This window comes from Anabrus simplex, chromosome 13 (genome assembly GCF_040414725.1).
Source record: "Anabrus simplex isolate iqAnaSimp1 chromosome 13, ASM4041472v1, whole genome shotgun sequence".
In the NCBI taxonomy this organism is placed as follows: domain Eukaryota; kingdom Metazoa; phylum Arthropoda; class Insecta; order Orthoptera; family Tettigoniidae; genus Anabrus; species Anabrus simplex.
Genome location: NC_090277.1, coordinates 43,608,021 through 43,625,045, shown reverse-complemented (window position 1 = coordinate 43,625,045; position 17,025 = coordinate 43,608,021). Strand labels below are relative to the sequence as shown.

The 17,025-nt window shown below is 40.8% G+C and overlaps 1 protein-coding gene across 1 annotated transcript; it reads left to right on the top strand.

The window, feature by feature from the left end:
* Nucleotides 1–4,827: 4,827 nt before the first annotated feature.
* LOC136884633 (putative glutathione-specific gamma-glutamylcyclotransferase 2) lies at nt 4,828–16,900 on the top strand. The gene is made up of 3 exons (XM_067156860.2): nt 4,828–5,221; nt 5,311–5,352; nt 13,761–16,900. Exons 1-3 carry the CDS (start codon nt 5,087–5,089, stop codon nt 14,160–14,162), a joined length of 579 nt encoding a protein of 192 aa, XP_067012961.1. The 5' UTR covers nt 4,828–5,086; the 3' UTR covers nt 14,163–16,900.
* Nucleotides 16,901–17,025: the final 125 nt, after the last annotated feature.

Sequence of the window (17,025 nt, the reverse complement as noted above, 5' to 3'; positions counted from 1 at the left end):
GCAGGGCCTATATAGTCTTATAATTCACTGTCATAGGGATCTGAAATAGAAAAACACCCACAAATTGCCCGAAGGTGGTGAGGGGAAGTTGAGGTTAGGTTACGTAAGATAAAGTTGCGCATCTTGAAATTTATTATTATTATGTTAAAAGAAAGTTAGCTAGATCAATTCAGTTCAGAATCTATAAATAGCAGTTAATATCATAGGAAGAACAACCACTTACAAGTACCAATAGCATCAACACATCCTACAAAAGGCAAGAGCCTTAACACGACATCATGCTAAATAAACTAACTTAGTGCATAGTTTCAAGAGCGAAGTAACGTAGAACAAATTTAACCATATTTCATTCATTCACTGAATGAAACATCAAAAGATACCGTATATAATGTTCACAAACCATTCTCCTCTAGCAATACAAACAGGAAAGAAAGAGAAACTCACGTTCAGCCCCTTCTTTAAAAATATTTGGTATTCTTCACAGTTGATTTCCAATTTTCAATATAAAAATCACAGTATATGTAATTTAAATAACACTGACCACGGACATCACTAATCTTTAATACCCGAAACCGACTACTGTTCAAGGAGTAACAACTCCAACGACTGAGTTTGACATTTCTCCGCACGGAATGTTTACATAACTAGACAGAGACGTGACTACTACAACAGATTCTTGAACAAATGCGCAATGAAAAAAAAAAAAAAGTAGAAGAAGAAGAATATATCTCCCGACAAGAACACCAGGGAAATTCGTATTGGTCAATCTGTCGAAGGAAATATTTAAAAGTTAATGCTGTACAAAGCAAGTAGACTTCAAGTTTCTCAGTAAAGAATGAGTATGACAACGATGCAAAATGCCATAGAAATTTGAATTTGGTGGTTCGAAAATCAAACCTGAACGGGTGATGGACACAGATTATCAAGGCGTACCATCACATCGGTATATAAAGACTTGGAAGTCCTTCATTTTCAGACCTTTAAGGCTCACCCATTTCTCATACGATTATTACGCGAAACTTTCCCTCATAAATTAATCACCGCCTGTATCTCTTTTATGAAATACGCTCTTTCTCATTCTGTTTTCTTTACGGACGTTCCCTTGTCCACTCTTGTAGTTTCCAGATCTCGACAACGGCAGTGAGTTTATCGAATACTTGGAAGATGTATATTTTCATAGTACCATAGTTCTTGCTGTTCGGTACCTGACACTCACATATATCCTTTCCATTCTAAATTTAGGTAACTTACTGATTTTTGGAGCTGATAACTTTATAGTTTCTTTCTTTATAAATAGCTTCATCGCGACTACCGGTATGCAAAGGAGAATACGTTACTCTAATTTCCTACGGCGAAATAAAACGGACACCAGATCTTGATCATTCCTCAAATTCCTACAAGTTTATGCCACTGTGAAAATAGATTATGAGGAATGTTTCGTTCCTGAAAGAACATCATCGGATTCTATCAAATCACACTGAAAAGTATTTACAAAACGTATAAACATGTATGTTTAAATTCTACTCAAATCGTTAAAAACTTGAAAATGTGGAACTTATCTTAACGTATTAGGTACTCATTTCTCTCCACTCTGGCATAGAATTCAAGTTGGTGTAAAACCAGTACTCTGCCGTAGGCGTGAGTCCAGCTGGCTAGTTAGTCTGTTAACTCTCCGCCACGTTACTCCCGCCTTCGCTAAGTCAAGACCAACTGCTAAGTCAATGACACGCTGAACCGTATCGTACTTATAGGCGTACCGTAGTTTCTCTTAGTGGTCCACCATACCGATGGAAAGATGTAAAGTGTTCGGGCCCCTAAGCTGAAGACGTGATTTCGTCTTCTCATCCCTCACCCCTCTATTCCTATTCTACCAGATAATTTTGTTCGAAATACCCGATTGAAGGCGATTTGTTTGAAATGTGAATGCTAAAACTGAATTCATGAGTTCCCACAACAGTTCATGAGTACGCTAATTAATCATTAATATTTTATTAATCAGCTTAGTTTTGTGTAGTATTTGGATTGTCTGTGTACATAAATACACTGACTGACAGAGCAAATGCAACACCAAGAAGGAGTGGTCAGAACTTTATGCCAATTCCAGGGTAGACTGACATCACTGAGGTATGCTCATGATGTGAAATGCGCCGCTGTGCTGCGCACGTAGCGAACGATAAATGGGACACGGCGTTGGCGAATGGTCCACTTCGTACCGTGATTTCTCAGCCGACAGTCATTGTAGAACGTGTTGTCGTGCGCCACAGGACACGTGTATAGCTAAGAATGCCAGGCCGCCGTCAACGGAGGCATTCCCAGCAGACAGACGACTTTACGAGGGGTATGGTGATCGGGCTGAGAAGGGCAGGTTGGTCGCTTCGTCAAATCGCAGCCGATACCCATAGGGATGTGTCCACGGTGCAGCGCCTGTGGCGAAGATGGTTGGCGCAGGGACATGTGGCACGTGCGAGGGGTCCAGGCGCAGCCCGAGTGACGTCAGCACGCGAGGATCGGCGCATCCGCCGCCAAGCGGTGGCAGCCCCGCACGCCACGTCAACCGCCATTCTTCAGCATGTGCAAGACACCCTGGCTGTTCCAATATCGACCAGAACAATTTCCCGTCGATTGGTTGAAGGAGGCCTGCACTCCCGGCGTCCGCTCAGAAGACTACCATTGACTCCACAGCATAGACGTGCACGCCTGGCATGGTGCCGGGCTAGAGCGACTTGGATGAGGGAATGGCGGAACGTCGTGTTCTCCGATGAGTCACGCTTCTGTTCTGTCAGTGATAGTCACCGCAGACGAGTGTGGCGTCGGCGTGGAGAAAGGTCAAATCCGGCAGTAACTGTGGAGCGCCCTACCGCTAGACAACGCGGCATCATGGTTTGGGGCGCTATTGCGTATGATTCCACGTCACCTCTAGTGCGTATTCAAGGCACGTTAAATGCCCACCGCTACGTGCAGCATGTGCTGCGGCCGGTGGCACTCCCGTACCTTCAGGGGCTGCCCAATGCTCTGTTTCAGCAGGATAATGCCCGCCCACACACTGCTCGCATCTCCCAACAGGCTCTACGAGGTGTACAGATGCTTCCGTGGCCAGCGTACTCTCCGGATCTCTCACCAATCGAACACGTGTGGGATCTCATTGGACGCCGTTTGCAACTCTGCCCGAGCCTCGTACGGACGAAAAACTGTGGCAAATGGTTGACAGAGAATGGAGAACCATCCCTCAGGACACCATCCGCACTCTTATTGACTCTGTACCTCGACGTGTTTCTGCGTGCATCGCCGCTCGCGGTGGTCCTACATCCTACTGAGTCGATGCCGTGCGCATTGTGTAACCTGCATATCAGTTTGAAATAAACATCAATTATTCGTCCGTGCCGTCTCTGTTTTTTCCCCAACTTTCATCCCTTTCGAACCACTCCTTCTTGGTGTTGCATTTGCTCTGTCAGTCAGTGTATAATAATAAGGAAAGAATAATAATTTATTATTATTATAATACAATGAGAAAGAAGCCTCCGTGGCTCAGACGGCAGCGCGTCGGCCCCTCACCGCTGGATACCGTGGTTCAAATCCCGGTCACTCCATGTGAGATTTGTGCTGGACAAAGCGGAGGCGGGACAGGTTTTTCTCCGGGTACTCCGGTTTTCCCTGTCATCTATCATTCCAGCAACACTCTCGTTTCTCATTTCATAGCATCTATCACTTAAATCACTTTGGGAGTGGCGACCCCATCGTACTAATAGCCTATATCTGCTTCATTCATTCCATCCCTGACCCGGTCAATGACTGGAAAACAGGTTATAGGTTTTCATTTTTCATTTTCAATACAATGAGAAAAAGTTGATTTGTTTATATGTGCTATTGATTGAGGGTGTATTATATTCATAGGGTGGTTCCTAGGATTAAAAATTAAAATTCCTTTATTGCCTTAAGACTTTTATATATTCTAATTTAAATAGACATTATTGCCGGTTCATTTCTTATTCAGGGCGGGAAAAACAAACGCGCAATCTAAAGAACGAGTGTATTCAAGATTATTATTACCGGTATCATTTAATATCGTCAACTGTGAACAACTGGCGAATATGCCCCCTTTTATTTTTACTTATATGTGTTATGGCTTGGGAGGGGGGGGGGGCAGAGGGGGGTCATCTGAAAATTTGCGTCTCGAAATTAGCGATACAAAATGTGTGGCGCGATGTTTCCTAGCAAGCGTTCAGACTGTGAAATGAGGTTTTGATGGATGACCGTGAGTGAGAGACATATAGAAGGCTCTTTATCAAGAAGTCCTCATCCCATCATACTTTATAAAGAAGGAACTCATTATTTAATTTGCGCTTACACCTGTCGACTCCAAGTTCCATACAGATGTCTCCCGAAAACGATTCGTTAGATGCAAATAAATTAATGTTATCAATTTGAGTTTCAAGGACATTTATGATCATTTGATTTTCCCAAAGGGAAATGTGTCACCATTTATTATTGCTATCTTTTCGTGTTGTGGCCCCTATTGTGAAGTCTGTATATCTCTAAATCCGGCCTTGCTTATAGAGGTGTGGAAACTCAATAAAGTGCACGGTATAAACTGTTTAATGGTTCTGATCAACAAACAGCTGGAAGAACAAATCAGCGTATCGTTAAAGAAGGGCGAGTCAAGACCAACTACAATTACAGATATTGTAGTTGGTCTTGGACGAGTTATAGAAGTTTCGGAGAATATGAGATCGATGTGACAGTCATGGAATAAATAACCGCGTTATCTTTTAAGAGTAACATCCGTGCCAGTGCACGTGTTGCGTGACGTCTGGACTGCGAATGTAAACATATCTGATCCAAGTTTCCAACTGAAAACGCCGGTCAATATTTTGATAATGTTCCTATGTCAACTTCTATTTGAATTTCGTGTAGTTATGAAAGAATGATTACATCATCCCGATGTGTTCTAACGTATTATCTCCTTAAGAGGTTTTGTTACACAGCACTAAATAGCTTGCGCACGTCAGCGTGTGAATGCCTTCCGCGAGAAGTATGAGGTGATATTTCCATCGATCCAGTTTGTTACCAGGGAAAGTATTTAACAGCAATGTGGGTTTTCGGATACGGCTCGTTGGTATGGAAAGTAGATTTCCCTGTCAAAACTAAAGTGACTGGTTATATTAAAGGTTATATTAGACGCTTCTGGCAAGCTAGTGAAGATCATAGAGGAGTTCCTGGAAAGGTAATATGTTTTACCATACTGTTTGTAAATTCAGAGTGAAACCAGTTTTCAGTAAGCCTTTCAAACTTCATTGCCTCTTTTGGTTTCAGCCTGGACGTGTTGTGACACTTCTGCCGTCTAAAAATTCTGAGGTATGCTTCTTAAACTGAGTGTATATTTTATTTATTCTTTTGCTATTGATTTGTTGTTCACCAGTCGAATTAGTAGTCTTGTTAACGTTCATCTCAATAAAGTCTGCTGTCCATTTCTGTCACCCACAAATTAATAATTAATTATGGATATATGCTGTAAATTTGTATTTTGTTACCAGGATGCAAGTAGTTTGCTCTGTTTTCAGGCTAACTTTGTTGTACAAGTGTGAAAGCTGGGTGGGCGTGGGGTATTTTATGAATCAATGGAGGTAGAACACATGAAAACAGTGAGAATGATTGCTGTTGCAGAGAGGTGGGAACAATCACAGAAGGGAATTTGTTATGAAGCATTAAATGTCAAGTTAGGAATAATAAAATATTTCTTGATATAGATGTTGATTTCCATAGGGAACCTGAAATATTTGTCCCGAAGGAGTAAATTTATAATACCAGTATAAATGGTCCGTTATTGGACATTGTAAATTTTCCAGCTAACCTTTTCTGGTTGCCAGCGTTTCGCCCCCGTGTGCTAGGTTGGGCTTGTCAGTTGGCACCTAGCACACCTACCAAGATGCATGGACAGTGCATACCGTAGAGGCCACTGTGTAGGCTACTTGAAGCCACTGGCATTGCCAATGCACTATGAGAGACTTTGTCTCACTACCAAAAATTGATGCCTGCTTGGCCATAAGCAGTGCATTGGCACTGCCAGTGGCTTCAAGAAGCCTACACAGTGGCCTACACGGTATGCACTGGCCATGCGTCTTGGTAGGTGTGCTAGGTACCAACTGACAAGCCCAACCTAGCACACGGGGGCAAAACGCTGGCAACCAGGAAGAGTTAGCTGGAAAATTTATAATGTCCAATAATGGACCATTTATATTGGTATTATAAATTTACTCATTCGGAACAAATATTTCTTATCTGCTAGTGTTTTAAAGTCAATGACTTAGGTCTTTTGCGACACGGGGATAGTAAAGGACTAAGTCAGGGAAGGAAGTGGCTGTGGCCTTAATTAAGGTTCAGTTTCAGCATTTATCTGGTGTAAAAGTGGGAAACCATGGAAAACCATCTTCAGGGCTGCCAATAGTGGGGTTCAAACACGTCTCTCAGAATGCAAACTCACAACTATGTGACCTGAACCACATAGCCAACTCGCTCTGTATGAAATGTTCCGTGAATCTGTTACTTATTTATTTAGCATATGGCAATTATAAGGACAATAAAAATTATGACATTTACAATATAAGTTACGTATGTTGGCCTAGTCTATACATAAAAATAATAGTGAAGAAATTATTATCAGCAAGGTGGTTATATCATCCAGTTATAAGAAGCACCAGTTACAATTTAATATCCATAACATTCATTAGCCCACTGAATTTAAGCTAACTGGGACATCTCTTCAGTTTGCCTGTGGTGTTCAATATGAGCAAAGACAGCACTCAAACATGATGATATACGGAAGCCCCATTTATGTAGTAAGTATGCACATCTTCCACATTTGGTACAAAGCCGATTCAAACCCATTCCAGCATACATGGTGGATCCTAACCTCCTGAAATATGATTAAGATTAGAAAGGTCATACCATGCTGGAACTAAGTCGAATTTTATGTTCATTTTTTGGAAAGCTTCAGAGCTTTCTCTTTTAGTTTGTCAGCTGTTCTTACTGATGGGTGATTTCGGTCTTCTCCTGCAGGCATCCTTGATATCCTTGTCGATTGGAAGAAGAATGGTGGTGGAGATAATATAATCTCAATATAGATCATTTGAGCATCAAAGAACAGGGAGAGCAGTATGGAAAATTAATGGTCAAGTAGTGTCAGATATAATTCTCACTGAGTCATGAAGATGGTGCCAGCTTTCCTTGTATAACAGCTATTGAGCCATACAGGTCAGCAGTATTCCAAGAACTGAGCTTTGTAACGTATCATAACTGCTAAAGTACCTCACAATCGCACAATTTTTGGATCCAGTTATTTTGTGTGCACCGAGCGAGTTGGCCATGCGATTAGGTTCGTGCAGCTGTTATCTTGCATTCGGGAGATAGTCAGTTCGAATCCCACTGTCGGCAGTCCTGAAATGGTTTCCCGTGATAACCCAGTTTTTTTTTCTTTTTTCTTTTTGCTATTTGTTTTACGTCGTACCGACACAGATAGGTCTTATGGCGACGATATTACCCAGTTTCACACCAGGCAAATGCTGGGGCTGTACCTTAATTAAGGCCACGGCCTCTTCCTTCCCACTCCTAGCACTTTCCTATTCCATCGTCGCCATAAAACCTATCTCACTCACTTTAACCCTGTACAGAAGAATTCGAATGTTTTAGACCATGTCTGATTTAACATCTAGGACGTAAAAGCGACCAACCTGTGAAATTTTGATTTTGTACGTCGAACAGTAATCGAGGAATTAATACTATTTTAAAGGGTGAATGTTTTGAAATATTTATTAACATCTAAATATATAAAAGACAACCCTTCATAAAAAAGTTATGTTCATGCCTGAAACGGTTTCGGAAGAATAGATATTGTTTTCTTGAGAGTCAACAACTATCTAAACCTCTTAGGGGAGAAATGTTTTGAAGTATACAGTATTTTACCCTAGGACATAAAAGAAGACCCATCGTGTAAAATTACAACTTTGTACGCCAAACGGTTTCAGAGGGATGAATAATTTAGTTTATGGAGCTAACCTCATTTGACACTAGTGGTGGAACGTTTAAAAATATTTCCTATTTCACACCTAGGATTTAAAATATATACCGCTATTTGGAATATTGTCTTCGTACGTTAAACCGTTTCGGAGGAATGAATATGTATATGTATTTTTTCGGATCTTAACCCCTATTTAACACTCTGAGGGCCTAAATTTGTTTCAAACCTTCTGTTATTTAACACCTAGGATATCATTTGACATTTTAACTTTGTAATACAAACAGTTTCATATAAACGCATATTTTTGTCATCATTCCTCATCCCCCAGTCAAAACCTCTTAGGGGTGTATTGCTTAAAGTCCTTATTTGTATCCTCATAAAAAGAATTCAACTCCTTTTACACCCCCCTTAAGTTGATTCCTTGCCCCTCCCCCTCCAACAGAGAATGCATGTTTCTTTATTTTTAAAGGAGATTCCAAATATCAATTTTCACGTCCATAACATCCTTCGTTTTTGAATTAAACTCATTTTTCATATTTTTCAGTTCATTTACCCACCCTTAATTTGGGTTTTCCAAAAACAAAAGAATGCGTGTTTCTGTATTTTTAAAGAAGATTCCAAATGCAAATTTCCATGTCTGTAACATCTTCAGTTTTGGGATATAAGTATACTCATAAAAAATAATTTAACCCCTATTCAGTCCTTTTTTACACCCCCTTTAAATTGATTTTACGGGGGGGGGGGGGGTGGTAATACCTGTTTCTTTATTTTTAAAGGAAATTCCAAATACCAATTTTCGCATCTGTAATATCTTCATATTTTGAGATACCAGTATCCTAATAAAAATAATTCAACCTCTCTTTCAGTCCTTTTAACCCCCCAACCTCCAAGTGATTTTTCCAAAATCAAAATAGTATGTGTTACCTTATATATAAAAGAGATTACAAATACCATTTTTCACATCTGTAACATGTTTCATTATGGGGATATACTATTTTAAAATTTCACCCTCTTTGTCAGTCCTGTTTGCCCCCACATAAAAGGTATTCAACCACTTTTTCACCTTTTTTGACCCTCCTTGCCAGGATTTTCTAAAAACAAAAAAAAGTGTTTCTTTATTTTTAAAAGAGATTCCAAATACCAATTTTCATGTCTTTAATCTGTTCAGTTTTTGAAATATAGATACACTCATTTTAAAAATTCAGCCCTTTTTTCACCCCCTTAGCAACGGAACATCCAAAAATCGTCCCTTAGTGAGTACTTACATTGTAAATTGAATGTATCCCCAAAATTTCATTTCTTTATGTCCAGTAGTTTTGGCTCGGCGATGATCAGTCAGTCAGAACAAGTTATTTTATATATACATAGATTAGCAAAGTTTTTGGAATAAGAATGAGCAATTAAAGGGATAAAAATGGTATATAAAAGTTTGTTTTTTTTTCTGTTATTTCATTTAAATTATAGTTTGGTGCAGAAATTATGTTCGTTCCACTATTTGTGAAGGACATTTCACAACAGTTGGTGCACACAAGATACATACCGTCATAAAAAAGCGCTGTGTGTATATGTATGTGCGTGTAGCCGGGCCAATGACCTTCGATGTTAGGCCCCTTTAAACAACAAGCATCATCATCATCAAGCATTATCATGAGTGTAGCCCCTCGAAGGAACACATAGAATCATTATACACTAGTGTCCAAAAGTTAAGCATAATCACTAAATGAGGCCATACCGTCTGATAGGAATGTCAGACGGATTGCTGAACAAACGGAAGCTGACTCACACACCATATGTCACACAATTTGTCCAAAAAAACAGTGTCAGAAAGGTTCTGATAGCTAAGGTACACCTTTGACAACAACTAACAAAACTTGGCAATGTCTTCCACAACAAAATATGCTGTTAATAGGGTGTATGGTTACCTCTAACGGCCACACATGCTTCACAGCAACATGGCATGCTCTCTATCAGATGGTCCAAGAGCTCTTGTGGCAGTCAATCCCATTCCTCCGAAAGGCCAATACGAAGGTCTTGGAGGATCGTTGGTGGAGGCTGATGGAATGCAATTCGCCTCCCCAATGCATCCCAGGCATGTTCTATAGGATTCAGATCCGCAGACCTTGCTGGCCAGTCCAGGCGATGAATGTCTTCCCCAACCAGAAATTCATCCACCAGAGCAGGGCGGTACGATCGGGTATTATCGTCCATTAAGAGGAAGTCTGGACCAACCGCACCTCTGAAGAGTCGAACGTGTGATCTCAGAACCTCATCCCTGTATCTCCGAGCGTTAACAGTGTTCCTCGGACGACCATCCATGAAGATGTGCAGGTCCGTACGGCCATTCAACATGATGCCGCCCCAAACCATGACGTCAGCACCACCACCATACTGGTCCCGTTCCACTATGTTCCTGTGGTTGTATCGGCTACCTGGTTCTCTCCAGATGAATGTGCGACAGGAATCGTTTGCAAACTGAAGCAGGATTCATTTGTGAAGAGCACATGCCTCCATTCATTCATGGTCCAGTTTCGATGTTGATGGCTCCACAGTAAACGGGCCCGTCTCTGTGCTGGAGTGAGCGGGTCGCACACCGCTGGTTGTCGGGCAAACAGCCTTGCTGTACTAAGCCTCCGGTACACGGTTTGCTGGGAGACGGCTGCAAGCTCCGCCGACAGTAAAGGCCAGATATTGGTCCTGCTTTGGAGTGGTTACCCTTGGTCAACCTGGTCCTGGCCTATGACTAACATCTCCTGTGTCTCAAAATCATCTCCAAAGCCTGGAAATGACACTTTGTGGCACATTCAAGGATACGGCAACTTCAGTCTGTATCTGGCCTGTTTCCAGACGACCGAGCATTCTACCCTGCATAACGGGGTCCAAATGGCGTCGTTGTGGCCATTATGTTGTCACGTTCACCACGACGCTACACTCCACACACTATAACAGGGCAAACACGACTGAGAGAATATGGGGCGCAGGCACTGGCTGTGTTTACCTTGTGGTTACGCCGCTAGTCAAAGCAGGGTACTGCTGGGCTGAGTGGCTCAGACGGTTGAGGCGCTGGCCTTCTGACCCCAACTTGGCAGGTTCAATCCTGGCTCAGTCCGGTGGTATTTGAAGGTGCTCAAATACGTCAGCCTCATGTCGATAGATTTACTGGCACGTAAAAGAACTCCTGCGGGACTAAATTCCGGCACCTCGGCGTCTCCGAAGACCGAAAAAGTAGTTAGTGGGACCTAAAACAAATATCATTATTCTTATAAAGCAGGGTACACTCCTTTCCTATACAGAGCGAACACGTAAGGTTGGTAGGTGCATATGTCGTGTGATTTGCGGTCTATTTCCTGTTGCCCTGCTTCCTCATAACTTATGCTTAACTTTTGGACACTAGTGTATATCGTTGGTATTCTTCATATTGACCTTCTTGTTCTTGTTATTTTCCCAAAACTCATCCTTTTACTGTAGGTCTGTGTCCATGCGTTCCTTATTTTCAGGTTTCTTGCCGTTGGAATCTTGGGTGCAAACTTATGGATGTTAGTAGTCCTTGTTGTTATCAGTAGGTCAATATTGACTTCTATGAGATCTCATTTTTTGTGTCGACTACCCAGCGTACTTTATTTTGTCATGTTCCATTTATAATGAAACAGGTTTTCTTGATCAATTGTGAGCCATCCATTTGTGCAAAAAGTCTGTAGAATTTCATATGTCTTTTGTGTGGGACAGAAGTGAATCACTCAGTTGATGAATAGAGTTCCTCAAAGCTTTTTCGCATCCAGACACCATTTTTAAACTGGGGTCCAAATATTTTCCTCAGTGTCTGCCATTCCATTTTCTTTTTTTCTATATCGTTGATGTTGATGGTTAAGGATGATGTCTCAATCTCATTGACGGCCTCTGGGAGGACAACATTCTGATAATGTCGAATTTTGGCTTTGGTAGAAAGTGATTATTTATTGTAGAAGTTTCAGGTGATTTTATTGGATTTACATGGTTTTTCTGCACAGTTATTATTGGCTACTCTTTCCTTGCCAGTGTTGTCGCAGCTGTGAGCTTGCATTCGGGAGATAGTGGGTTTGAACTGGGTTTGAACTCCACTCTCAGCAGCCCTGAAGATGGTTTTCCAGAAGAGTGTAAAAAAATAGTAATAATAAGGTGATGATACACCCTGAAATCACACAATTTTTCTACAAATAATTTGCAATCCTTAATTGCTATTTTACCGAAACAGTCAATGATATCAATAAAGTCTTTTGTACAATACGGATCAGTGTTGCTGTGTGGTTTGTTTATCTCTTCAGTGAGTTGATCTAGGCTGTGTGCGAAGTAGAGTACAGCAGGTTCCGTAGAAGTACAGGGTAGAAGTACGAGGCAATACTTCTAAAACAATGGAGGTAGAGAGATAATAATTGGCATGACATGGGGTTTTATTGACACCAAAATAAAGTACAGAACATTACCAACAAATTGCACTGGACAGCAACACGTCCAGGTACAAATGGCCACATATGCTTGACATGACGTGGGGTTTTATTGACACCAACGACGAGTGCACAAACATGCCAACAGATGGTGCTTGACAGCAACACATCAGTGATGGCACGAAACCCGTGTATGGTATAAAGGAAGCTGCCATGAGAAGGGGCGTCAGATGCGCCTGCAATCGCGGCATGATGATGTTACCAGAAATGGCATTGTTAGTGAAGCTTGATTTACTTTATTTTGGTGTCAATAAAACCCCATGTCATGCCAATCATGTGTGTCAATTATTACCTCTCTACCTCTAATATTCCGTGAAGTATTGTCTCGTCAAGTGTTACCGACTTTAGGGTCACCCTGTATGTGGTAGGGAAAATTTTATCTATACCTGAGGGTGCCCAATAACTTACCCTTCAGGTAACTGAGATTTATGCTGCTGGTAGCATTACTCAGATGTTACTCAATGCAAATGAACTTTTACACATTGGGCAAGTTAACTGCTCCTTAACTGGTAGATGGCTGAATCAGTCCATAGTCTTCTAGTATTTTTTTCTTTCAGCTCCGTATATGTTCCAAAGTGCTAAGGTATATGAATCAGATATTACTGTTATTATTAACAAAAATATTGTGACTGGGGATATCCTGGTGGCAATATTTGCTTACAGTCGTCATCGGCAGCAGCTTTAACTCGTTTCTGAGTATAATCTTCTTCCATGTCACCTTCAATCCGAACTCAAGGCTGTCTGTGGGTGTGTTTATGGTGACTGAACAGTCCCATCTTAGCGTGGAAGAAACGATCACACAGGAGGGCGTGGTTGAGCTGCTGTGATTTTTCGTGCTCGTCTCTCGGCCTCTTCATAAGTGCGCGTTGATTCAGACCTGTCAACTTCATAGTATGCTTAAACTGGTCCTAATAGCGCCTGTTACAAACTCCATGAGGTCTGGTGCCAGAAGAGAGTTCGCGAAACAGAATCTGACGTGGAAGTCTCGTATCATCCATCAGCTTAGTTGGATGTGACATGTCCGCCGGATGCTTATAGTAGCATAACAACAAAATTAAATAAAACATAAATTACTGAACAATAACAAAATAAACAAAATAATTACTGTATGTCAAAACAACTTTTTTAAAAAATAATAGCGAAGTGAAGGAAGAAAAGGAAGAACATATGAATGCTGTTATTCATTTCTATTTGCAAAATACTGGATAATTTTGTTTTGATATTGTTTTATTTGAAAATTTTCATTAACTACTTTTTTCCTTGTTTTCCAGGACAAAGTTTGGGGCGTAGCATACGAGATAGCTCAAGAGGATGAAGAATATGTCATCAATCACCTGGATTTTAGAGAAAAGGGTGGATACGACAAAAAATCTGTGCTGTTCCACCCTTCAGAACCAGATCCAAACAACCCGACTTCATCGAAAACGATGGAACCGTTCGAGCTTGTAATATATGTCGGTTCCGAAGAGAATCGGTGGTTTGCCGGTGAAGCAGACATCGATAGCATTGCTAGGCAGATTGCAAGTTCTGTTGGGCCTAGTGGTACCAATAGAGAGTATTTATATAATCTAGCCGCAGCAATGAGGAAATTAGCTCCAGGCGTCATTGATGATCATTTGTTTGCCCTAGAAAAGGCTGTTCGTAGACTTGAAGTTGAGAATAAAAAATTGTGACGAGAATTTGTTTAGGTGAATTTTACTCTGAAATTTTAAATTATATGCTTTTTTATTTCAGGTATAATATATATTGAAATTGCTTAGCTTATCTTTTTTACAAAGATATTAAAATACTCCTGCCAAGTTCGCTTGCTGTACAAATGGAATACCTTCCTTTGCTAATTGCATTGCTCAGGCAGCCAGATTGTTAGGCTTGACTGTTACCTGGTCTTCAACAGATCCTTCAATTCCTGAAATTCAATCCCATCTGAGTTAGTTTCAAGTGCCCATTGAGTGATCTCTGAGCATGCTAAAATGAAAAAGGCATAATTGAATCAGTACAATATCATCGTGTATTCAAAATCACTTCTGTGGTGATAGGTTTAGTGATTAACGATTAACTCTTTACGTTTCGCAGAGAACTTTGCTCTGCATCTTCAGAAGAAAATCTTGACTGTTCACGAGGAAGACTTTTCCAGTGCCTAATGAAGGTTTGAATTTAAGAATGCTGTGCTGGCTATAAATTAAGTAACACATGGTTGCCAGCCGCTAAGGATTTCCGTAGGTAGTTCTCTTTCCTGTCCTTTCTTCTTCTTCTTCCACTGCTTTCCTCACATCTGTGGGATCGCGGGTGCGAACTGTGCCGCACATGTTGATTTGACAGTATTTTACGGCCACATGCACTTCCTTATGCCAACCCTATATAGAGGAATGTAATTACTATTGCATGTTTCTCTGGTGGTTGGTTGTGTGTTGTCTCAGTATGAAGAGGAAAGATGTTGGGACAAACACAAACACCCAGTCTCCGGGCCAGAAGAATTAATCAGACGCGATTAAAATCCCCGTCCCGGCCGGGAATCGAACCCGGGACCCTGTGGACCAAAGGCCATCACGTTAACTATTTAGCCATGGAGCCAGACCACTTCTCTGTCCTTTCATTATTGTTATTTTGTTTCGGTATTTTACATATTCGTACGTTCCAGGCTAAGTGTCATACTTTCACAATGTGTGTACAATTGTTATGCCCTCCCCCCCACTCGACTGACTCTCACTCATTATCCTCTGTTTTTCTACACACTTTCTTTCCTTTCTTCAGCTCTGGTCTATTCTTGTATCCTGCGAGTCTTTCATTGCACTTTATTTTTCTTCTTCTTCTTCTTTTGAATGGGTCACGATGTTCAACATTCCTGCTTAGAGAGGGACTTGATGTTTGCCCAGTACTCATGCATTCTCTAGCTATGTTTCTGTCTTCTCTCCTTTTGTCCAGAGGAAGCTTGTTTTCTTAAAACCTCTTTTTTTTTGATTATTCTTCTGAGATGTGGTCAGTTTCTGATGTTGTTTTCAGTTACTCCCAGTTCCTGTATGTCTTTCTTCACTTCTGTTAGCCGTGGTGTCCTTATCTTCCTGTTCTGCCAGTAGTTGAGAAGCCGATTGTATCCTAGTTGGGTTCATCCTCGTAACATGTCCATAGAAAGTTATAAGCCTCTTTCTGGCTATGTCTGTGATTTTTTTGAGTATAACTGTACAGCTCCTGGTTTGGTTGTCTTCTGTACTCACCAGCTACTTTGATCAGTCCTAGTCTTTCTCAAGATCTTTTTTTTTTTTCCTGGATGGATAATTGTCTGGTAGTGCCTCAGTTTGATGTTACGAGAGCCACATTTCTTGTTATAAATGTCCTTGGTCAGTTGATATGTTAACTCTAGTTTGTTAATCTGGGTTGTTAGTGCTACCCCTGCTGACATATTAGGTTTTAGCCATTCTCCCAGGTACCTAGATCTGTTGTCATTCTCATTCTGGCACTGTTCTAACTGCAGTTCGCTGGGAGTATCACTAGTGTTGGTGAGGTATTTTATCTTTTCTAGAGACACCTGTAATCCCACCTTGGCAGCCTGGTGTTTAAGTGCATTGAGCTGTGTCGCTGCTATTTCTACTGAGTTTGCCACAAGTGCCAGGTCATGTGCGAATGCCAAACAGTCTACTAATATTCCCTTCTGTTTTTTATATCTATGTGTTTCTTGTACTACATTCATCCCTGTTTCATCTGATGACCTTGCTGTTAGCAATGCACATACGATGTAACAAGAAACACCTTAATTGGAGTTTAGATTGAGTCGTCAGCTCCCATTTGGAATGCTAGCATACGTGAGCCATCTAGTGACAGACGAGAGTACCACTTACTGTAGATCAACGGTAAAGTATTCTTAAATTCAAACCTTCATGTCTGTTATCCAAGGTGTCCCTATCTTCCTGTTGAGAAGCTGGTAGGTCATCCTAGTTAGGTTCATCCTCGTAATATTTCCATAGTTTTTCTCATGAACAGTCGAGATTATCTTCTGAAGATTTGGAACAAGTTCTCTGTGAAACATAAAGAATTTCACCTTGTTTTCTTGACGTGGCATAAGCCCAAAAGCTTGTAATCATGTCTACAATTACAGGCTGTAGTTAGTATCAAAAATATTCAGCTTTACATTAAAAATAGGCAAGTGAAACAAACACTGAAAAACATTCTTGTAGCTCTCCTGTAGAATTGCATATTTATGACATTTATTTCCAGGGAAGAGAAATTAGAAATGAAATTTGATATTAATCATATCAGTTAATACAAAAATGTTTTTTTTTAAATTTGCATTTTGTACTTACAAAGTATCTGTAGACAAATTGCAGGTCAGTATCCATATCAGCATCACTCAGTTCAAGAATGTAGAGAGCTGATGACCTAGATGTTAGGCCCTTTAGAAAAAAGAAGGAAAAAACAAGCATCATCAAACAAGCATCAAGAATGTGGAATGGTCGGTAAGGCTTCAGAAATAAGTTTCATTTCACGTGCTTCATTGTGGTTGAACAAGCTATGCAGACCTTTCTCGAATAGATTTGTGAGGAG